This window comes from Cherax quadricarinatus, chromosome 23 (assembly GCF_038502225.1).
Source record: "Cherax quadricarinatus isolate ZL_2023a chromosome 23, ASM3850222v1, whole genome shotgun sequence".
Lineage (NCBI taxonomy): Eukaryota > Metazoa > Arthropoda > Malacostraca > Decapoda > Parastacidae > Cherax > Cherax quadricarinatus.
Window position 1 is genome coordinate 1,556,704 of NC_091314.1, and position 25,938 is coordinate 1,582,641.

The window sequence follows — 25,938 nt, forward strand, 5'->3', positions numbered from 1 at the left end:
GAGGATGGAGCAAAATAGGATGACCAAGGTGTAAAAATCTGGTGGAGAGGAGTAGAGGTTATTCCAGGAAAGGGTGGAGGGAAGTGCAGAGTAGGTTTTGAGTGCTTGGGAATTGAGTACCCAACAGACTTCTGTGATCATTTAAGACCAGGGTGAGTGAGGACAAGTAGTTTTTACAGCTTGATGTTGTGCTGTTAGTGTGTGAGCAAGGTAACATTGGTCGCAGACTGGGAGGTGGGGGTGTTGATCCCCAAAACCCTCTCCAGGTTATACTCATTTCTAAGGTGTGTCTGTATTAAAACTGAAGAGGTAAATGCCTTGATCAGTGCATACATGTTTACCTACTTGTCAGCATCGCTATACTACTTCCAGAGGAAACGTTGGTGGAGCTCAAGTCCCAGATAGAAGGGAGAGGCAGATAAGAGGATGAGGGAGAAGAACCTGAGCTTAAACATTTAACACTAAGACATTCATGAGATGATGAAAGTTATTAGTAAACTTAAAAGATTTTTTACTTGAAGAAAACCTCCCTGACACATCTAGAAGTAGATTCTGAGCCAAGTAAAGATTCTCTATCATCAACTGTACAAAGTAATGCAGGGTAAAACACAGAAGAGATGCATGGCACTATCCGAGGACTCCAGCAAGTAATAACTCTGCATCGAACTCAAACCATGAACCGTACCCATCCACCTAGCCCAAGTAGGGCCACAGCAACCCTTATCATTGCCATGAAGGTCAACAGCATTACCAACCAGAATTTAAAGTACGTATAGTAAGAAAAATTGTTTTGTTATTTTTTATATTTACATACTCTTGTTTGACTCAACATCAAAACTTTGGGTAATAAAATTTTTTGGTATAACCTTTTTAGTTATACAGTCATATGTTTGGTTTTATTGGGTTATTCTAAGTTGAACCTCCATAATGTATTTTGATTGCCCATAACATCTACATGCCCAGAGGCATTTCTATATCAAGTAATGACATGTACAATATAAGGTGTCAAGAACACAACCTCATTTTTCCCCCCATATGTTATTCACATTGTAAGATGATTACAGAGTGTACCACTAGAACACCTAGCATGGCTAAGCTTTTCGGGCAGACTTAGTTTAAATCTTAATTTTAAAATATTACAAATTATGAGGTAAGTTGGTATTATGGCTAAGTGACTAAATACTAGTTTGTGAGTTTAGCAATGTGAATGCTTTTGTTTTGGCACAGTACATAGTTTCAGTATTGGAGTATCACAGGATTCATTATTTTAAGATTGAGATTAATATTTCTGTATATGGTCAAATGGGTGAGTGAGTGTAAGTGTGAACCACCAGGTGGTATTCGTGTAGTTAGTTGACGGGGTGTATCAGGGAGATAAGATGTTTTCTAATGGTAGTTTTGAAGGTGATGAATGTGTCTGCAGTTCTAGAGTTCTCAGGTAGGGTGTTCCAGATTTTAGGGCCTTTGACATACATTGAATTTTTGTAAAGGTTTAGTCGGACACGGGGAATGTCGTAGAGATGTTTGTGTCTGGTGTTAAGCCTGTGGGTTCTGTCACAACTATCAAGAAAGCGTTTTAGGTCAAGGTTGATATTGGAGTTTAAGGTCCTGTAGATGTAGAGTGCACAGTAATAAGTGTGGATGTACTGAACAGGGAGTAAGTTTAGATCTAAGAAGAGTGGGGGGGTGTGTTGCCAGGGATGGGATTTAGTGATTATTCTTACTGCGGCTTTTTGTTGGGTTATTATTGGCTTTAGGTGTGTTGCTGCAGTTGATCCCCAAGCACAAAGATAACAGTGATAATAAAGTAGAGCAAAATGAGGTAAAAAAAAAAGTGCAACATTCTTGGACAATTAGGTTTTACAGCTAAAACAGGTAAAGGAACTATATGTATGGATGGCTGCATCTCTTCCAAAGTGCATCTTGCCAATCTTGTAACAAGTTTGCAAATATGTTTTAAAATTGTTGAAACCCATTTTTGAACAACTGATGTAGCCAACCTTACAGGTAAAGGCATATAATGGGCACTTGGTGGACACCCAAAAAACAATAATATAGTTGGTGAAATATAATTCATGAATACCAGTACTAATACTGTATATAAGCCGAGGTAAAGATAATGGGCAAAACTATTACTAGTAGATATGACTTTTTTGTGGCACTTTTATTTTTTTGTGATAGATCATTATATGTACTTTTGTATTCCTAATGAATGTTAGCTAATGGGTAATGGTGAATGAAGCAGTGAGGAAAAGGGGAGTGACAATGAAACCTTGAGAGTTTAGATACACCACAGTCTTGGTTGCCAAGACTTGCCAGATATAAGCTGAAGGACCTCACTTGAGATTCTATAGTACGTACATGCAAATCAAAGGGAAAAATGTAGTTAACAAGAAAGTTTTTTTTTACTGTATTTTAGGCACAAAATAAAAATAGAAGTCTTTTATGTATGAAACCCTGCTAAGACAGATCACCTACAAAATGTGTTAAAAGGCTTTTTCAGTACAGGTATTGTATAGGTTTATGCAATTTGCAAACCACCTCAGGTTACCATGCCTAACAGCCCTGAGTTCCATGCTGTTATAGTAACATACAAGCTGCTTTCTTGTGCTGTTAGCATTGAGACTCTTACAAATTTTCCATATGCCATGCTGCCTTCAATATTGCTAATCCAATACTAGATAAGCCTGTTAATATATTTATAATCATATTTTAGCTGTTGCACCTACAGGCATTAGCTTATTGCTCCTTTTATAGCCATATTATTACATTCATGAGGGAGCACTAAACCTGCAGGGGGTCAAACAGCACCTGGGGGAATAGGAGGCAATCAGGTTTGATCCAAGGAAGGGGAGGACAGGTTCAGTTCCTTGAATCAAGAGACCCTTGACTGCATCAACGTACCTCCCTTGAGTATAGCCATGCTAAAATGGTTTTTGTCATCACATGTCTGCATTGATTCTTTCATATACAAAAAAAAAAAATATTTTTCATTTTCTTAGAGCCATCTCATTGCCTGACCATCAACTCTATTCCCTTTAACTTGTACTATACATCACCACATGATTACTAGCTTTGCATTGTATGTTTCTCTGTTCAGACCTATTAGTAAGGATCTTTGACTCGCAGAATCGTAATGACACGATTGCAAACAAACCATACCATGGGCGGGGTTAGAACCCGCCATCAGAGAGTCATAAAACTCCAGACTGACGCGTTAGCCACTGGACCAGCTAGCCACAATAAGATTCATCCAACTAGGTATATTTATACACCATAGGAAGGTTAGCATAGGCACCACTGTGACCACAAATGCAAGTTTTTACAGACAAATCTCCATCTAGCTAGCTAGCCCAGTGGCTAACACGTCAGTCTGGAGTTTTATGACACTAACTGCAGGTTCTAACCCCGCCCGTGGTATGGTTAAGGATCTTTTATGAACAAGAGATAACTGAACACCTGCAATAAATAAAGTATGAATGGCTACCAACTTGCTTGGGAAGAAACAATAGTATTAGGAATTTTTGTATTTTAAGGATACTGTACTTTCATTTTATTGTAGAGTTGAAAGACGTTAATAGGTTGAGCATTTTTTTTAAATTTAATGATAAAAATTATTTAAATGCAGGGTGACAGAGCCAAGGGAAGAGACTACGTAATTGTATTATGCCTGACTATTTTAATTCCTTCCATCAACCTCTCATTCACATTAGGCTTTGTTCATTGGTTCTAATCTTGGCCGAGTTTCAATATCTTTCCGTAGGTCATTTTTACTACTATGGAGGGTTAGTTTTAGATACTCTTCTTCCCTCCTCCCTAATGTCTGCTGCACCATTACAAGATATAGACGAGTCAAGTTTATTAACTTTTGTAGGCCAAGTAAGTATTGTACTAAATAATGCAGCTAACTTAAATAGGTAGTATACTTCTTCAATACTTTAGTGCAAGATTAATAATGTTAGAGTAGATGCTGAAACTAAGATATGTTATCAGTAATTAATGACTAGGTAGGTATAGTTCTAAACTTATGACCATCTTAATTGCAAGTCATCTCATGCTCCAAAAATCACCTGCAGTTCATAAGCTTGTAGCAACTGGCATCTTATGATCTATAATGTAACTTTGTCATTTATATTTATATCTTGCACACCTCATTGGGGTCTTTTGATTGGAAGGACTTCATAGAAAAACATGGGTTGTGTTGTGTAAAACATTAATTATGTAGGTGAAGTGAACAAAGTCAGTTTATTCAACATTATAAATCAGAACTTAACTATGAATATGATAAATATATTTTATATGAAATTAAAAATATAATGTAATACTTTACAATTTCTTGATTTTGGAGAATATCAAATTCTGTGGATTTAGTACATAGTTATGATTATGATAATAATCAAATTCTGTATGTGAACTGAAAGACTGAAAAGACTCAAATATTTTGAAAGCAATGTACAGTATTTAAATCTGCAGTCTGGAAAGTTTTCCAAAATATTATTAATCATTACCTGACTGATGCACTTCAATTACTTTACTTCCAAAGTTAGAAATCTTTATAAGAATATGAAAACACATTCTGTACTTGCTGCTGTACCTGTATATATACTGTATTTTTATTTTGGCTGCAAATGAAGACTGCAAAGAATCTAAACTATTTTAAATATAATTAGTGTTTAGGCTAGTTTTTAACACGGTATACATTAGAGTATGGTAAGCGTTTTTAATTTATCGTCACATTGTGATCACTTCCAAGAGTCATCAAGTCACGCTTTGTTATTAATGTGAATTTTTGTAAATCATAATTTTTAATGTTTATGTCACTTTTTGAAAGTTCGTCATTAGCACAATTCTAGGTATTACATTCACTTTTTTGTAAGAGTTATGTGCAAAGATTTAAACAAAGTACTGTAATTGTACTTAATAAAGAATGTATACAATGTTTTAATACTGGATTATTACTTTGCACATATTTTCATGTTACACCTGTTTCTTTTCCTTAAACTGAAACTTTAATACAGTGGACCCCCGGTTAACGAACTTTTTTCATTCCAGTAGTATGTTCAGGTGCCAGTACTGACCGAATTTTTTCCCATAAGGAATATTGTGAAGTAGATTAGTCCATTTCAGACCCCCAAACATACACATACAAACGCACTTACACAATGAATAACTGTATGTTACTACCAACAGTAACAAAACCTACAAGAGTTACAGAGACTAGTGTTTCCCTACTTGACCACATCTGGACCAACACCATATCCCCTTTAAAATCAGGCATAATTACAGATAATACCACAGACCACTACCCTACTTTCCTCATAACAACTCTTGGTAAACTACCCCAAGACACTACTAAAGTCACCTTCAGACTTCACAATGAGGCAGCCATTAATAACTTCACAACAGCAATAGCAAACATCGATTGGCACACTGAGCTAGAAACCTATACAGATATTGACGAATGTATTAATAATTTTCTAAAAAAGACCCAATACCTCTATAACAAGCACTGCCCTAAAAAAACTAAACAGATGACAGCAAAGAGACTGAACAGTCCCTGGCTAACACCCAGCATTCTCAAATCCATAAATACAAAACACCAATATGAAAAACAGTACAGAATGGGTCACATAACCAGAGACCAAACAAAACGTTACTCGTCAATCCTAACCAGCCTGATAAGAAGGGCAAAAAAATTGTATTATGAGAACAGATTATCCAACTTACGAGGTGATATAAAAAAGACCTGGAAAACCCTATCAGAAATTCTGGGAACAAAAAAGATATCACGAAATAGCGAAATAAAATTAGCAAAATCAGATGAACCCCAACTCCCACCAACAGAAACAGCAAACAGACTCAATGATTTCTTCTCCACTATAGGACAAAACCTTGCCAATAAAATCCCAAGCTCAGATACCCCACCAAATGACTACCTCACCGGCAACTACCCGAACACTCTGTTCCTAGCTCCGACTAACCCATATGAAGTCTCCCTTATTATCAACGCACTAAAAAACAAGGCAGGAGATTTAAATACCTTACCACCCTTTATATACAAAAAAGTGTCACAAGTGCTATCACCAATCATTGCAACACTCTTTAACAAATCCATTGAATCCTCCACCTTCCCTACAGTACTCAAAATAGCAAGGGTCACCCCGATCCACAAAGGAGGAGACCAAACAGAGTTGAATAACTATAGGCCAATATCCAACTTACACCCTCTCTCAAAAATCTTTGAAAAATTAATTCATAAACGAATCTACTCCTACCTTATCTCCCAAAACATACTCAACCCCTGCCAATTTGGATTCAGGCCTAATAAAAATACTAATGATGCTATTATACACATGCTAGAACATATATACACTGCAATAGAGAAAAAAGAAGTCCCAGTGGGGATCTTCATTGACTTACGTAAAGCTTTTGATACAGTTGACCATGACTTGCTCCACGTAAAATTGTCACACTATGGTATAAGAGGGCACTCCCTCAAGTCATACCTCAGCAACAGAAGCCAATATGTGTACGCAAATGGGGCAAACTCTTCTGCGCAACCAATTACAGTTGGTGTCCCACAGGGAAGTGTCCTTGGCCCTCTTCTCTTTCTCCTATACATAAATGACCTTCCAAATGCTTCGCAATTACTTAAACCCACACTATTTGCAGATGACACTACATACGTCTTCTCTCACCCGAGCCCAGTCACGCTAGCCAATACTGTAAATACCGAATTACAGAAAATATCTACCTGGATGAGGACTAACAAACTTACACTAAACATTGACAAAACCTACTTCATTCAGTTTGGTAACAGAGCTACAGATGTCCCTCTTAACATAATGATAAACGGATCACCTATCACAAAACTAACAGAGGGAAAATTCTTAGGAATCCACCTTGATAATAGACTCAAATTTCATACACATATACAACAAATCTCTAAGAAAATTTCCAAGACTGTAGGCATACTATCGAAGATACGGTACTATGTTCCACAGTCAGCCCTCCTGGCCCTATATCACTCTCTTATTTACCCCTATCTCACCTATGGAATTTGTGCATGGGGCTCAACAACAATTAACCATCTCAGACCACTAATTACTCAACAAAAGGCTGCAGTTAGAATGATAACAAATTCTCACTACAGGCAGCACACTCCACCAATATTCAATACACTAAACCTACTCACCATACAAAACATCCATACTTATTACTGCACCTATTACATACATAGAACACTTAACTCTGATATTAACCCTCCCCTCAAACATCTCCTTGCCAACCTCAACAGAACACATGACCATAACACAAGGCACAGATCACTCTTTGATGTTCCTCGTGTCCATCTCACACTATGCAAAAACTCAATGCACATAAAAGGCCCTAAAATCTGGAATTCATTACCTGTAAATATAAAAGAAACACTACCTGATTATAAATTCAAGTCTCTTCTCAAAGATCACTTACTCACCCAAAACCAAATAAATACTGAATAACTGAACCTTATAAATTGTATATCTTAAATGTTTCTCACAATTATATCACATAAATGTTAAACCTAAAACCGAATCTAACTTTATTATTTTTTAAATACTCTACCTAACAGAATACTCCATACGACTGAATGTACAACAATGCATGCAACCATATGACCTGTCTTTGTAATACTCACTTGTGCTTTATAGTAATCTGTTTACATTAATGTTTTATCACTGATTTCATCATTGCTTAGTTAATCTTAAGTTAATTTTAAGCCAGCCCGTAATGCTATGCATAGTATAAGTGGCTTTGGCATACTGCTCTTATCTGTATTTTTTGTACCTCTGTATGTGTGCACAAATAGAAATAAATAAATAAATAAATAAATAAAATAAATAAATAAATAAAATACACTTACATAATTGGTCGCATTTGGAGGTGATCGTTAAGCGGGGGTCCACTGTATATGACAAAGTTGGTTTATTGTCTTATCAGATGAAGTAAAATATTTTCAAACATTTTATTTCCATCCTTGCAATATACAGTATATACATTCAGTATTTACAAATCTCTATTTGTTCAAAGAAGGAATTAATTTAAATGATGCAGTTTTTTGAATAGTACTACTGGTACAGTATGTTGTACTGTACATTTACAATACCCATTATTCAAACATGACAGAGCCAGAGATAGCACAGTTAACAATTATACACACACGATTCTTACTTCTTCGGACAACTAATTTTATTAAATTCAGTAGTTCTGCGTGAGTAGACAATATGTACTTTTTTTTTTTCTTTTTTTTAGTTCTGTCAAATATCCATTAGTTTATGCCAAATCTTTCATACCTTCAAATAATTTATTTTTTTCAACATTGGAAGGATGACTGAGCAACAACTAAGTTAATGACCAAACTGGATTCCATTCCTTGGGTGGAATAGTTGGACTATCTGGGTTGTCACCAGTCTGATAACAGATGAAGAACTTTACGCTTCTAGTTATTAAGCATACCTCAATATCCCTTATATACTGTACAAAGAAAATGTCTCTGCAGTTTTATGTTTTAAATTTTATATTTGAAACATGATAATTTCTCTAAATATCCATCAGTGTATAAGTATTTCATATAATAAAACAATACTTCACAGTATTAAAGTCAGTTCTCCAACTTGGTCAGAAGCCAATACCCAGACACAATGCAATACAGTACTTAATTTTTGATAACCAAGATAAAATACACTGTACTTATTGCATTTTCAAAGTTATCCTGTATCCTAATTAATACATAGTACAATACTACTACATAGAAGAAAACCTGTTATATTAATAATAATATGCAGTGGAACCTCAAAAATCGAACTGCTCCCAACACAACCAATTATGTAAGTGTATTTTTGTAAGTGCTTTTATAAGTGTATTTTTAAGGGTCTGAAATGGACTAATCTAATTTACATTATTTCTGATGGGAATAAATTCATTCGGTAAAGGCAGTCGAACAGACTTCTGGACCGAAGAAAGTTCGATATTTGAGGTTCCACTGTAATAATCTTTTATTTTTACAAGTACATGATACAACTTATACAGACCTAGCTGACATCAATGACATATTATATAGAAAGCCCTTGATTATGGAAAGCATTTCAGGCAAATTAGGTTAATTTTGTTCCCAGGATGCAACCCACACCAGTTGACTAACACCCAGGTATAGGTACAGGAGGGCTCCACTTTACAGTGCTTCTCTTTATACCATTTTGCTAATGCAGCAGTTTTCAATTATACCCATTCATCATTTGTTCAGACTTCCTACAATAAATATATTCACCACTCACTACATGCTAAGGGCAAAAATATTTTAAGGTAAGTAATATATGTAATTTATATGTATTTTTGCACCTAGCTCTATTGCTAGCTTAATATATGATAGTATAAACATGTCATCAGTCTTTTTTGTGCATTTGAAAGTGAAAAAGCCTTTTTCACTTTATAGCAGTAGCCCAGAACCTAACCTGCTGTATAAGCGGGGCTTACCTATACTAATTTACTGCTAGGTGAACAGGGATAGTAAGTGTCCTAAGGAAACACCCAATGTTTCCACCCATACAGGGGAGTGAACCAAGGGCTCATCCTAGCCTTCTCATTATTTATGTTACCCTTGGCTAAAAATCTCTCCTCAGCTTCCTTGTATATTGTTGTCACATTCCATTATCTCATTTATTAACTTCCCTGCCAGTGCTCTGTCCCACTGAAACTCGTGCAGGAACTTCATGCTGTAATTCTACTATGTATTCGAAGCTCAGAACTACGTGGTCACTGGCCCCGAGGGGCCTTTCATATGTGATGTCCTCAATATCTGCACTATTCAAGGTAAATACTAGGTCTACCCTTGCTGGTTCATCCTCTCCACTCTCTCTCTGGTAGTGTCCCTTATGTGTTGGTAAGTGAGGTTTTCAAGTACCACCTCCATCATCTTAGCCCTCCACGTTTCTGGGCCCCCATGTGGCTCCAAGTTCTCCCAGTCAATTTCTTTGTGACTGAAGTCACCCACAATCAGTAGCTTTGCCCTACTTGCATGAACCCTTCTAGCCACTTCAGCCAGTATGTCACCCATTGCACTCTTACTCTCTCATACTCTTGCCTTGGCCTCCTCCTGTTCTGTGGTGGGTTATACATCACTGCAATTACCACCTTGGGACCTCCAGACTGAAGTGTTTCTATTATGTAGTCTCTTGCTTTTCCTTTGCCTCCTCTCTCCAGCTCATCAAAATCCCATTAGCTTTGATGAGCAGTGCCACTCCTCCACCCACTCTGTCTTTCCTCGGGATCTGATATCCCATTGGAAAGATGGCACTTGTTATCATTCCTGTGATAACCTGCATGAACTGTATCACTGTAGGCAACAAGAGAATTTCACCCCTCCATGGAAGATGTGTTCATTTAATATCACATACCTACAAGTCCTTCCCAAGAAGCTTATTGCTAGTAATCCCTTCCTTAAATCTCTTGTTAGAGCAACTGCTCAAGAAGAAATTTCTCACCTAGCTGGTAGTAATAAGTTATCACAAGTTATATACACTGATGGATCTAAACAGGAGTCTTCTGGCAGGGCTGCATCTGCTCTTGTTGCCACCTCCCTAGTTAAGAACGATAATAAATTTGTTGAGTTAGGCATAAGAATTAACAACTGGGCGTCTACACTGCAAACTGAATTGTTTGCAATCCTAATGGCGCTAAAGCTAACCTATGACACTGAGCTTGACTATCATCATTACTGATTCTATGTCATCATTGAAGGCTCTTGGCTCATATAATGACTCCAACAACATGCTCATTGGGGAAGCCAGGTAGAGATACTCAAAAATTAGGGACAAAGGAATTAATGTACAATTGCTATGGATCCCATCACACATTGGATTACTCCTTCATGATAAAGTTGATATGTTAGCCAAGAAGAGTATCCAGAAGGAGAACGTAGAATATAACTTTGGTATAACTGTGTCTAGCATTAGGAATAATATTAGGAGAGAAGTAAATAATGAAAATGATTGTTATAGGAATGCAGTTAGAAGCCTGAGTAGATCTATGATAACATGAACGTAAATAAGTACGTTTGTGAAGCAACTTTCAATGTAAGCAGACTGATGTAGTGGCCAGGCTTAGTCTTGGATACAAGTACTTCTGGCAGTTTGGGAGACACACAGATGATCAAACTAAATGTAAATTATGTGATCAGGCATATGGTCACTGTCTTGAACACTATGTGCTTAATTGTTCACTTATTGAGGAATACAGAGACAGACAGTATAAGAACCTATGTGACATGTCAAGATATCTTATTAATGAAAATAAGATACCAAATATACTAAGCAAATTTCCTAAATTTGCTTGTAACAGATAAGTGAACTATAGATATGTAGATATAAATCCATATGTATTCTTGTTAACCCTTTGGGGCCTAGTTCCTAGGCCTTTTGTGTATCCATATGCTCTCGCGCTACCGTCCACAGGATGGATATGGGGTGCACAATAAACTAGCCACTTCGGTGGCAAAATCTAATCTAATCTAATCTGTGAGCTTGGTTTCGGCGAGAGCTACGATGTCCAGTGATGCCTTTGATTCTTTCATGCCACTCCTCCCACTTGTTTCAGTTTCCTCTCCAACACTGTGTTCTGGGGGGTCTGTGGGGGTGGGGGGCCTGGTAGTGTGCTGTGAGATTCTACAGCACATTGTGGGGTGGGGGCTGTAAGTGTGGATTGTGGTTTGTGATGGGATAGCGTGTTTGGGTGTGGGGCTCTGATGGTGGTTGTGTGTGCTTGCGCTTGTTGCTGTCTCCCTTCCTAGCCCCTTTCATTTCTGTGTCTTCTCCCTCAGCTGCTGTCATTCTGTTCCTGTTCTGTCATGGTCTAGGAACACCATCTTGTATGATGATGATTCCTTCAGCCATGGTTTCTCTTGCAGGATCCTGTTCTGCACCATTTCTGTCTTAAAAATCAGCTTGACCGGCTGATTTCTCCCCTTCAAGTATCCTCGTATTCTCTGAAAATTTATTATCTCAGTCGTATCCTCCTCGCCAATTTCTTTGATGATGTTTTCAATCTCCTGTTTTTCTTTCTGCCGTCTTTCATTATGCGTCCTCCCTTCACTCTCCTGAAACCCATGAATAAACACTGACTTCTCCCTCTCCTCCTCCTATTGCCTTTCCCTCAGTGTCACTGGGTCCTGTTTGTACATAGCCATTGTCTCCCTTTTTTCCTGCAACTCTTTGTGGCATGGTCATGCCTCTGCATGAGACCTATCACCTTCCCTACCTTTTCTCACCTCACTGCTATCCCCGCTCCTAACAGCTCTCCCCCTACATTCCTTGGCCTTGCTTGATGGACTGATAGGGCCTTAGCGTAGTTCTTGTCTCCTTCCTTTCCATTGGGCTCCTCGTTTAATAGGGGTGTACCTGCTTCAGATGCCACGTCTCCTCTGGGCAATAGCCCTGTAACTCGCTTCAGCATACTTTTCTCATATTCTGGGGCCCGTATCCTGGCTTCTGCAGCTTTAGCTTGTGACTCCCATTTCTTCTCTTCCTCCATCTCCATTTTTGCAGAAAGCTCACCTAGTTTGCTCTCCCACTCTTCCATCCTTTTACATTGCTCTTCCATCCATTCTTCCTTACCAGAACCATCTTCCTCTGATCCCCTTAGCCTTCGACTTCCCCTCTGAGCCACCATTTTTTTAATTGGTTAGATTTTTGTAGTGCATGTGTGTGTGTGTACTCGCCTAGTTGTGGTTGCAGGGGTCGAGTCATATCTCCTGGCCCTGCCTGTGTGTGTGTACTCACCTAATTGTGGTTGCAGGGGTCGAGACTCAGCTCCTGGCCCCGCCTCTTCACAAATCGCTACTAGGTCCTCTCTGCTTCATGAGCTGTATCATACCTCTTCTTAAAACTATGTATGGTTCCTGCCTCCACTACTTACTTGCTAGGCTATTCTAACGTCCTAACTTCCTAACGTCCCTGTGACTCGTCTAAGTCTTCAGCTTCCAGTTGTGACCCGTTGTCCCTGTGTCCCCTCTCTGGAACATCCTATCTCTGTCCACCTTGTCTATTCCCTGCAGTATCTTGTATGTCGTTATCATGTCTCCCCTGACCCTTCTCTCCTCCAGTATCATCAGTCCGATCTCCCTCAACCTTTCCTCGTACGACATTCCCCTGAGCTCTGAGACTAGCCTTGTTGCAAACCTTTGTACTTTCTCTAACTTCTTGACGTGCTTGACCAGGTGTGGGTTCCAGACTGGTGCTGCATGCTCCAGTATGGGCCTAACATACACAGTGTACAGTGTCTTGAACGATTCCTTATTAAGGTATCGGAACGCTATTCTCAGGTTTGCCAGGTGCCCGTATGCTGCAGCAGTTATTTGGTTGATGTGTGCCTCCGGTGATGTGCTCGGTGTTATGGTCACCCCAAGGTCTTTCTCCCTGAGTGAGGTCTGTAGTCTTTGTCCACCTAGCCTATACTCTGTCTGCGGTCTTCTTTGCCCCTCCCCAATCTTCATGACTTTGCATTTGGCTGGATTGAATTTGAGAAGCCAGTTACTGGACCACATGCCAGCCTGTCCAGGTCTCTTTGCAGTCCTGCCTCATCCTCATCCGATTTAATTCTTCTCATCAACTTCACATCATCTGCGAATAGGGACACTTCAGAGTCTATTCCTTCCATCATGTCGTTCACATATATCAAAAATAGCACTGGTCCTAGAACTGACCCCTGTGGGACCCCGCTCGTCACAGGCGCCCACTGTGATACCTCTTCATGTACCATGACTCGTTGCTGCCTCCCTGTCAAGTATTCCCTGATCCATTGCAGTGCCCTCCCTGTTACATGCTCCTGATCCTCCAGCTTCTGCACTAATCTCTTGTGGGGAACTGTGTCAAAGGCCTTCCTGCAGTCTAGGAAAACGCAATCTACCCACCCCTCTCTCTCGTGTCTTACTTCTGTTACCTTGTCATAAAACTCCAGGAGGTTTGTGATACAAGATTTGCCTTCCATGAACCCATGCTGGTTTTCATTTATAATCTTGTTCCTTTCCAGGTGTTCGACCACTCTCCTCCTGATAATCTTCTCCATGACTTTGCACACAATACATGTCAGAAAGACAGGTCTGTAGTTTAGCGCCTCATTTCTGTTTCCTTTCTTAAATATGGGGACTACATTAGCTGTCTTCCATTTCTCAGGTAGTTGCCCAGTTTCAAGGAATGTGTTGAAGATTGTGGTTAGAGGCACGCACAGCATCTCTGCTCCTTCTCTAAGGACCCATGGGGAGATGTCCGGTCCCATCGCCTTTGAGGTGTCAAGGTCACTTAGGAGCTTCTTCACCTCCTCCTCAGTTGTTCGTATGTCATCCAACACTTGTTGGTATATTCCCTCTTGATGTTCCCTTCTGTGCTGTCTTCCCACAGCCCTTCCTGTCTCTACTGTAAAAACTTCCTTATCTCCTGTTCAGCTCCTCACATACCTCCTGATCATTTCTTGTGAGTTCTCCACCTTCTGTCCTTAATCTGATCACCTGGTCTTTGACTGTTGTCTTCCTCCTGATGTGGCTATACAACAGTTTTGGGTCAGTCTTGATTCTCGATGCTATGTCATTTTCATACTGTCGCTGGGCCTCCCTCCTTACCTGTGCGTACTCATTCCTGGCTTTGCGACTGATCTCCCTATTTTCGTGTGTTCTCTGCCTTCTGTACTTTTTCCATTCTCTATTGCACTTTGTTTTTGCCTCCTTACACCGTCGGGTAAACCAGGGGCTCGTTCTGGTCTTCCCGTTGTTACTGTTGCCCTTGGGAATAAACCTTTCCACTGCCTCCTTGCATTTTGTTGTTACATATTCCATCATTTCATGTACTTGCTTTCCTGCCAGTTCTCTGTCCCACTGGACCTCCTGCAGGAAGTTCTTCAACCCTATGTAGTCTCCTCTTTTATAGTCAGGCTTTTCCCATTCAACTCCTGTTATTCTTTCCACTTGCAGCTCTACTATGTATTCAAAGCACAGAACCATGTGGTTGCTAGCTCCTAGGGGACTCTCATACTTGATGTCCTCAATGTCTGAGCTGCTCAGGGTGAACACAAGGTCCAATCTTGCTGGTTCATCCTCCCCTCTCACTCTGGTAGTGTCCTTAACATGTTGGTGCATGAGGTTTTCCAGCACCATGTCCAACATCTTGGCTCTCCATGTTTCGGGACCCCCATGTGGCTCCAGGTTTTCCCAGTCAATCTCCCTGTGGTTGAAATCCCCCATAACCAGCAACTTTGCTCTGCTGGAGTGAGCTCTTCTTGCCACCTCAGCAAGTGTGTCCACCATTGCTCTGTTGCTCTCTTCATATTCCTCTCTTGGCCTCCTGCAGTTCTGTGGTGGATTATACATCACTGCAATGACCACTTTGTGTTCCCCAGACTGAAGTGTACCTACTATGTAGTCTCTTTCTCCCGTCTCATCTATGCCTTCCATTTTCTCAAATTTCCATCTGTTTTTTACGAGCAGAGCAACCCCACCTCCCCCCCTGCCCCTTCTATCTTTCCTCGTGATCTGGTATCCTGGTGGGAAGATTGCATCTGTTATTGTCTCTGTGAGTTTTGTTTCTGTAACTGCTATGATATCTGGGGACTTCTCATTGATTCTTTCTTGCCATTCCTCATGTTTATTCGTTTATCCATCTGCATTTGTGTACCAAACCTTCAACTTCTGTTCTAATACTGTAATTGTGGTGCGGGGGGTGGGAACAGAGGGATCGGTGTGTGATGGTTGCCTTGGGGGTGACGTGGCTGGAGTCCTTCTGCAGGTGTTTCTGGGGGATGTGCTTGTCCTCCCATTTGATCCTGGGTTATTCTGCTCTCCTTTTTCATTTCCTCCCATTTCTCCTTTCGTTTTTGAACTCTCTCTTTCATCGTCTTCCTTTCGTCCTGTGTTCTGTCTCGATCGAGGTACACACTCCAGAACTCCTGCTTGCCTCTCAGCCGTGCTTTCTCCTGCAGGATCATGATTTGGGTTGATTCTGCCTTGAAAATTACTTTGAGAGGCCGATTCCTTTTCTTTGTGAACCACCCAATTCTCCAAAAATTTGCCACCTGGGTCATGTCCCCCTCGCCTATCACCTTCATATCTTCAATCGCTTTTTTCTCCTCCTGCTTTCTTTCATCATAAGTTTCCCCTTTAGCTTCGTCTAGCCCATAGACAAACACAGATTTCTCCCTTTCCACCTCCCACTGTGACTCCCATTGCATCCTCTATGTTTTAATTCCTTCCTGTGGAGTGTTCCTTCCTTCAGTCCCTTCCCTAGTTATGGCCCCTATGCTTCTTGGTTTGTCCTTCCTGTTCACCTATTCTTGGCCCCCACAGGTATCTGGTATGGTCCCTGCACATGTCCTAGTTCCTTCAACGTCTTCCACCCTCTCATTCTGTCCTAGTGTGCTCCCTGTCTTTGTTTTGGCCCCATCGACTCCACAAAAGTCATTATTAGACCTTAGTGCAATTACAAGTGAGAGTCTTGTTCTATTTTTAATTTGTATTTTTATATTACTAGTTTATACCTAGTTGTACTTTAGTTCATTCCAGCACAACACATAGACAACATCAACTTCATTATGTGTAGTAGTGACTATACCCTACATGACCAAAATACTCTAGCTATATACTTGTCCAAACTCCCTACCACTACAGATATCAGTACTAGAACTCAACACACAACTCAGGATATAAATAACCATAATTTAAACCTAGAAGATGATTGATCACGTTGACCCTGATCTAAACCTCCATAATCTGACACCCAATCAAAACCTATTGGAAAGTAACTGCCTTTATTACACAGCATCACAAGCCACCACTATCCTAAACAATGCTAAAAGTCTATCAGTACTTAACTACAACATCAGGTCCTTAAGCAAACACTATGATGACCTCCTAGCACTCCTTGAATCACTAAAGACACCCTTCTCCTGCATTATTCTTACTGAGACCTGGCTTAAGCAGGACACAATAGATATCTACCCTCTACCAGGATACACAGCAATTCACAACTGCAGACCAAACCAAGTTGGGGGTGGTATTGCAATCTATTACTCCAACCAATTATCTTGTCTTAGCACCACTTGCTTTAGTGATGAATATGGGGAATACATTTTTGCTAATTTTACTGTAAAAAACTTAAGACGCCTATAACAATCGGTGCCATTTACCGGATACCTCACACAAACATCCCAAATTTCAGTGAGAAATTAAAGTCACTAATAACAAACAGACAAATGAATAAGCACCACCTTCTCTTAGCTGGAGACTTCAACATCAACCTTGGCTTACTAGATGATCAGCCTGTAACTGATTTCATCAACAATATGAACAACACACTTCTCATACCAACAATAACTAAACCAACCAGGCTCATTGAGACAAGTGCAACCATAATAGACCACATATGGACCAATATACTAGCCCCCCTTAAATCAGGGATAATCACAGATAGCACTACAGACCACTACCCTACCTTCCTCCTGACAAACATTAGTAAACCACCACTTGAATACAACAAAGTCTCATTTAGACTCCATGACGAGACCTCAGTAAGGAAGTTCACAGCTGGCCTAGAGACTATTGATTGGCCTACAGAATTCTCCAAGGCCAATGGTATTGATGACTGGACAGACATTTTTCTTAACAAATTACTTAGACTATACAACAAACATTGTCCTATAAAAACAAAACAATCACAAACAAACGGCTTGGTTGCCCATGGCTAACCAGCACCATTCTGAAATCCATTGACAAGAAACACCAATATGAAAAGCAATATAGACAGGGCTTAATACACAAAGATATTCTTAAACACTATTCATCAGCTCTCACCAAAGTAATAAAGAAAGCCAAACAACTATACTACTCCAGTAGATTCACAGACACTAGAGGAGATATAAAAAAGACCTGGAAAACACTCTCTCAGATTCTAGGGACCCCACAAACTGAGAAAAACCAAGAATATTGTCCTAACTAAACCTAATGAAACACCACTACATCCCACTGACACAGCTAACAAGATAAACGACTTCTTCTCAACCATAGGATCTAATCTCGCCAGTAAAATCCCACATACCAATGCCCATGCCGGGGACTACCTAGATGGGAATTTCCCTAATTCCTTCTATCTTGCACCAACTGAGCCCACGGAAGTCACTGAGATTATAAAGTCACTTAAAAATAACTCAGGGAATCTGTCTCATGTCCCACCATTACTGTACAAGCGAGCGGCCCATGTCCTTTCGCATGCTATTTCATTACTTTTTAACAAGTCACTAGAGACTAGCACCTTCCCGAAACTACTCAAGATGGCAAGGGTTACACCAATACATTGGCTTAGCGCTTCTTTTTGATTATAATAATAATAATACACCAATACATAAAGGTGGTGACCCTACAGACTTAAACAACTATAGGCCAATATCTAACTTACCATTGCTATCCAAAATCTTTGAGAAACTCGTGCACAGGAGACTGTATTCATTTATAACGGCTCAAAACATACTCGACCCCTGCCAATTTGGATTCAGGAAAAATAAAAGCACTAATGATGCAATCATAAAAATGCTAGATCTGCTTTACACAACATTGAAAAATAAGGAATATCCACTAGGAATTTTTATTGACCTAAGAAAAGCTTTTGACACAGTAGACCACGACATCCTACTCCACAAACTTGATCATTATGGTATAAGAGGCCATACGCTTGCTTATTTCAAATCTTACATTACTAATAGGTATCAGTATGTCACCATTAAAGACACAGCATCAGCAACACGGCCACTTGATACTGGAGTTCCGCAGGGAAGTGTCCTTGGTCCCCTGCTCTTCCTCATATACATCAATGACCTTCCAAACGTATCCCAACACCTGAAACCCATTCTCTTTGCTGATGACACGACTTGTGTCATCTCTCACCCTAATCTTGCCACCCTCAACACCATTGTGAATGAGGAGCTGATTAAAATATCGACTTGGATGACAGCCAATAAACTTATGCTTAACACTGACAAAACCTACTATATTATGTTTGGTAGCAGAGCAGGAGATGCACAAATTAACATTAAGATTGACAACACTCTAATTACCAGAAATAATGGGGGCAAATTCCTAGGCTTATACCTTGACAACAACCTGAATTTCAGCACCCATATCCAGCATATAACCAAAAAAGTATCCAAAACGGTTGGGATCCTCTCCAAGATACGATACTACGTGCCGCAAAATGCCCTTCTCACACTATACCACTCATTTATCCATACCTCACCTATGCTATTTGTGCTTGGGGATCAACTGCAGCAACACACTTAAAGCCAATAATAACCCAACAAAAAGCTGCAGTAAGAATAATCACTAAATCCCATCCCTGGCAACACACCCCCCCCCACTCTTCATAGACCTAAACTTATTCCCAGTTCAGTACATCCACACTTACAACTGTGCAATCTACATCTACAGGACCTTAAATTCCAATATCAACCTTGACCTAAAACGCTTTCTTGATAGTTGTGACAGAACCCACAGGCATAACACCAGACACAAACATCTCTACGACATTCCCCGTGTCCGACTAAACCTTTACAAAAATTCAATGTATGTCAAAGGCCCTAAAATCTGGAATACCCTACCTGAGAACTCTAGAACTGCAGACACATTCATCACCTTCAAAACTACCATTAGAAAACATCTTATCTCCCTGATACACCCCGTCAACTAACTACACGAATACCACCTGGTGGTTCACACTTACACTCACTCACTCATTTGACCATAAGCAGAAATATTAATCTCAATCTTAAAATAATGAATCATATGATACTCCAATACTGAAACTATGTACTGTGCCAAAACAAAAGCATTCACATTGCTAAACTCACAAACTAGTATTTAGTCACTTAGCCATAATACCAACTTACCTCATAATTTGTAATATTTTAAAATAAAGAATTAAACTAAGTCTGCCCGAAATGCCTAGCCATGCTAGGCGTTCTAGTGGTACACTCTGTAATCATTATTTAACTACATGTAAACCACACAACAACCAAATTCTGTAAATTCAACATTGTAATCTTTATAGAGAATAAACTTTGAATTGAATTGAATCTCTCCCGCCTGCATTCCAGGGAATACAGGTTTAGGAACCTCAAGCGCTCCCAGTAATTGAGGTGTTTTATCTCCGTTATGCATGCAGTGAAGGTTCTCTGTACATTTTCTAGGTCAGCAATTTCACCTGCCTTGAAAGGTGCTGTTAGTGTGCAGCAATATTCCAGCTTAGATAGAACAAGTGACCTGAAGAGTGTGATCATGGGCTTGGCATCCCTAGTTTTGAAGGTTCTCATTATCCATCTTGTCATTTTCCTAGCAGATGTGATGGTATTCAAGGTGAGATCTTCTGACATTATCACTCCCAGGTCTTTTACATTAGTTTTTTGCTCTATTGCGTGGTTGGAATTTGTTTTATACTCCGATGTAGTTTTAATTTCCTCACATTTTCCATCTCGGAGAAATTTAAATTTCTCATCATTGAACTTTATATTGTTTTCTGCAGCCGGTGTTGGCAGTGATGTGGAAGTCAGTCAGTCTGACTTTTACACATGTTAATATGTATGATAATTGTGTATCTATTTGTGTGTACCTGTACCTAAATAAATTTACTGGTAGTGGCAGTAATGTGGGGGTACAGGTAGTGATGTGACGGGTATAGGTGGTGTGGTGGTACCTGTAATGAGGGTACCGGTGGTGATGTGGTGGTACCGGTGATGTGGGGGTACCGGTGGTGATGTATGGGGTACCTGTGGTGGTGATGTAGAGGGTACCAGTCGTGATGACTGGGGGGGGGGCGTACTGGGAGGTATGCGGTTCATGGTAATTTGTAGTTCTGCGGTAGAGTTCAGCTCAACGTTTAGGATGGATGACTCAAGTGAGGGGAGACTAACTGCAAGACAACTGACACCTACTGGCCCTGTTCTCCTAACACTCAATAAGTACCAGGATGCTAGTAGATTGTTGTGGGTCCCATCCCGGCTTAAATGATCTGAAGACACCAACGGAAATAATCAATGTTTGGCTTTAAGTCATCCTGAATTATAATACAAAAGTCCTTCAATATCATCGCAGTTAAACAGCCGGAAAGAACACGTTAATGTACAGTGAGGATGGGCGTGAGTAGCGCGTAACACAAACCTTCACTATTTCAAGGACGAGAGAGCTTTCACTAAGGAGTGACGGTATATATGAGGAGTGAAGGACCGCTGATGTCAGTTCTGCTTCCTCGGCTGTTTGATCCCATCACATCATCATGAAGGTAAAAGTGGGTTCAAAGTTTTAATAGAACCACTAAATGTGTAATTGTGATCATAATGAAACAGGTTGATATAAATCTACGAAACCTGTACCTGAGTAGCACGCTCGGCTCACAACCAGAAGACTCCCGGGTTCGATTTCCGGGCTGTGCGAAGTCTCTCTCCTTCACCTGTTGTCCACGTTTACCTAGCACTAAATACGCACCTAAATTAGTCAACTGCGAATCTCAACCGGGGATTGGGGAAGCGGGGGTTAGTATATACGCACACACAGGCTAATGGAACTAGCACAGAATCTATTTGACTATATTTTCTGGAAAACGAAAAATTGGGGTTAGGTGTATTATACCGACCCTAAAGTTGGGACAAAACTGCAAAGGCTTAAAGGCACGAACGATGTAGCTATAATGCATTTTATTTTCCATCAATTTTGCTAATGTACCTTGAGAATCTAAGACTCATGATTGCCAAGTAATAGTCCAGGAATGCTTTTTATAGCAGCATGTGACTAGGCCAATTATATGAATAAACTGATCGACATACCTTAATGAATAATCTTGGAGACTTAGGAGTACCTTAGGACAAGCGATCAAAATTATATTTTGTTTCCTACAGATATGATAAGGATATTGCAACTCTTCGTTCTACATGCTTTAGTGGACTGAGGGAACACTTAGGTAGCTAATACTGACCATTTCTATAAAAATGAACACATACTGGTGTGGGTATGCAGATCATGCCCACTCAATCACACTATTTACCAACCTATCGTCATAGCTACCTCAGTATGTATTTTAGTAAAAGGACACAAATGCAACTAATGTGACATTTATTGTGGCAACGTTTCGCTCTCCAGGAGCTTTATCAAGCCATTGGAGAGCGAAACATTGCCACAATAAATGTCACATTAGTTGCATTTGTGTCCTTTTACTTTACATATTGTCGGTAATTCTACCAACTTTATTACAGTATGTATTTTAATGACAGTACAATAGTTTCTTCCACTTTTTTACAACTCTTGTTAAACTACCAACAACTTTCTGAATCTTATTTTAATAAACTTTGTCCCCCTCAAGGGAGGTACCTTAATGCCGGTGAGGGAGGGTTTGATCCAAGGAGCTGGACCTATCTTCCCCTTCCTTGGATCGAACCTGAATGTTTCCCAGGCGCTATATTATCCCTCCGGATTTAGCGCTTCCCCATGCTTAAATTTTAATTTATTGTTTGGAATCTATTAGGTAAAATCCTGGTAAGGTCTTCAGCACCTTATTTATATCCTCTTTATTTATCGTTATGTCTCTTTTACACCACAATCTTATCCCCCTTATTCTATGCCCTTCAATATAACAGGTTTCGAGCTGGAGACACAACATTACTGGTTCAGAGGATGATCGCCCCTGCAGATCAGACCTCCAAGGTTGGAAAGGAAATGTTACTGGATTAACATCAATTAAAACATACATAGGAAGGTCAAGTGTATACTGAATGTAAATGGGAACGTCTAAGTTTTCCCTGTCATCTTATGTGTTCATGAAACAAATGAAAGATAATCCTGCCATCATATGGGCCTTCAGATTGTGTTTATTATGTACAGTGAGGAATTTAACGTTTAAAGGCTCGAGCCCATTCAAAGGAAGATGCCCAGATTCCAGTGGATGGCTTTTGATCCAAAGAACAGAAATCAACCTCCCTTTCATTGGAGCCAATCTGACTGCCTCCTAGTTCCCCGGCTCGGTATGACCCGTACAGGCTTAGTGCTCCCCGCCTCCATTTAACACCTATCACAATGTATGTGACATACTTCAGAAAATTATCAAAATTCGAGGGTCCACTGTATATTCTCATCTACTTCAGTGACAAGTGTAGATGCGCTAATAAATTATTGCGGTTTGTAATTCCGTTTTTACGAAACATGACTGACTGGCATCGCAGGTGACTGATGGTGCAAGAGCTTCGTCAGTTGCCGCTACATGGTTAAGAAATACCACTGCAACCATGGAGTAATTCTGCGAGGCTTTTGACAGTGGGAAGCCAGACGTGACTCACTCACTGTCGTTGCAAGTGGTTGCAAGCCGAGTCAATAGCATCTCCAACATTAAACCAACACGACGTAATGAGATCCACAAAGATATTGCCAAATTAGGGCTACACTCGAGACATTTTATCCGTTTGCAGTACAGGACTTTATGACATTTTATATTCCGCTTGTGTTATTACCTAGTGACTATAATAAGACAAACAGTACAACACAAATACAAACAATAACACTACACAACAACACAGCAAAAACAAAAACATATAATTCTACCTCTTGTCACGATGTCATGTCTACACAAACTACAAACCAAGCACTTTGGTATTCTTTGCAAAACTGAATTTAATATAAACTCCAATTCGTGTATTTAATATACTCTGTTGTTTTATAATATCTTTTATATCTACAAGTACATATACAAGGTATATAGACCATAGCTGACATCAACGACATACTACTATATACAAAGCCCCTTGTTATGCAGAGCATTTCGGGCAAATTAGGTCAGTTTTGTCCCCAGGATGCAACCCACACCAGTCGACTAACACCCAGGTACCTATTTTACTGACGGGGAACATAGCCAACCTAGTTAAGCACCTAGCATTTTTGCATATTCCCTTTTCATTAACATCGTTCAGGAGGGCAGGTGGGTTATGTCAGTCTTCGGTTCACAACAAGTCGGGTTCATTCCTCTAGTGGGTAATGTTGGGAGGGTTTCCTTAAATCCTGGAGTTTACCTGGAGAGAGTTCCGGGGGTCAACGCCCCCGCGGCCCGGTCTGTGACCAGGCCGCCTGGTGGATCAGAGCCTGATCAACCAGGCTGTTACTGCTGGCTGCACGCAAACCAACGTACGAGCCACAGCCCGGCTGGTCAGGTACCGACTTTAGGTGCTTGTCCAGTGCCAGCTTGAAGACTGCCAGGGGTCTATTGGTAATCCCCTTTATGTATGCTGGGAGGCAGTTGAACAGTCTCGGGCCCCTGACACTTATTGTATGGTCTCTTAACGTGCTAATGACACCCCTGCTTTTCATTGGGGGGATGGTGCATCGTCTGCCAAGTCTTTTGCTTTCGTAGTGAGTGATTTCGTGTGCAAGTTCGGTACTAGTCCCTCTAGTATTTTCCAGGTGTATATAATCATGTATATAAGTGTATATAATCATGTATATAGGTGTATATAATCATCTGTTGACTCTGTTCACCTAGCAGTAAATAGGTACCTGGTTAGCCGAGTGTTATGGGAAGAGGACCAAGACCCAAATGGAAACAGATCAGACCAATTGGGTTTCTTGGGGTATCCTAGGTTACCAGCCCTTCGGATTAATAATCCGAATAAAGTCATCTTTGTTTTTTTTTATGAAAGATTTGCGATACTGAACATAAATTTCATTCGCTGTGTTTAGTTTGAAAATTTTATGCACCCCCGTGCCCGTGGTGTGGGCCATAGTCAGATTACTGATTACCGTAGCTCGGCTCATACACTGAGGTCCGGAGTTCGAATCTCCGGTACGGCTGGGAACATTAGGGACGTGTTTCCTTAAGACACCTGCTGCCCCTGTTCACCCAGCAGTATATAAGGGGTGCCTGGGTGTTAGTAGACTGGTGTGGGTCGCATCCGGGGACAAAACTGACCTAATTTGCCTGAAATGCTCTACAAACGGCTTTCCATATAGTAGTATGTCATTGATGTCAGCTATGGTCTGTATACCTTGTACATGTACTTTCAGAAATAAAGATATTATCATTAATTATCATATGGGCCCCAGGACGAGACCAAAGTTACGTAGTTCCTCGTAGTTCCGTGGTACAACATATTACTCAACGGAAAAGACCAGAGATCAATCCTGGGCGGCACGAGCCGCCAAGGTTCATCTAGTATCAGACACTAAGGTTTAGTTGGCTGTTGTTCACATTCTGCGGTAGAGGACATAATGACCCCAAAATATAATAAGTATACACATACGAAATTATAAGAAATTTTGTAAAGTGGCTTTTAATGCAGCAGGAATCTTCGTCAGCGGCCATCACAGTAAAGTGACTCCTCGTTTTCTTTGTATATTAAGGAAGATGAGAGATTATTATTTTCTGAGGGACACTCTTCCAATATTATAGTTAACGTGTCGTTATGTACAGCATGAGAAGAGTGGCATTATTATGTCTCCATGTCATCCGTGTAGGCAAGCATTAGTCAAGAGGTATTCGCAAGATAATGTATGACATAACAGGCAGACTTGCATGTCTCTCCTTCACCATTAGTGAAGGATGTGTTGGGGAACTTGACCCAACATAAATCTTGAATTTCTAAACTGTAGTTTTACACTTAACTTCTACTACATAAAATGACCAAGTTGAGCTAACTAATAAATATCGTCTGTGCTTCTATAACTAACCGATAGTTTAACAAAATGAAATGGACACACCAGATGAAGAGCATGTACCCCCCCCCCCCCTAACATGTACACACTGGACCAGCCTTTTTTCTTGAACATACAATATTTTTTTAATGACCATACCTGTTACAAAATTAAGTAACACTTATTTCAAACATTTTGAAAAGTTCCTGGTTATG

The 25,938-nt window shown here is 40.1% G+C and overlaps 1 protein-coding gene and 1 long non-coding RNA gene across 4 annotated transcripts in view; one reads left to right on the plus strand and one right to left on the minus strand.

Moving 5' to 3' along the window:
* Window positions 1-25,938, minus strand: part of LOC138853112 (uncharacterized) — a 66,263-nt gene that overhangs the window by 26,727 nt on the left and 13,598 nt on the right. The gene's annotated exons all lie outside the window — the stretch shown is intronic.
* LOC128685800 (uncharacterized) overlaps window positions 21,251-25,938 on the plus strand; it is a 32,801-nt gene continuing 28,113 nt past the window's right edge. Inside the window, exon 1 of one of the 2 annotated variants that reach the window (XM_053772456.2) lies at window positions 21,251-21,338. In XM_053772456.2, the coding sequence (XP_053628431.1) occupies window positions 21,333-21,338 (6 nt within the window). In that variant the 5' untranslated portion in view covers window positions 21,251-21,332. The remainder of the gene's footprint in view (window positions 21,339-25,938) is intronic. The other variant, XM_053772457.2, reaches the window with a different exon arrangement.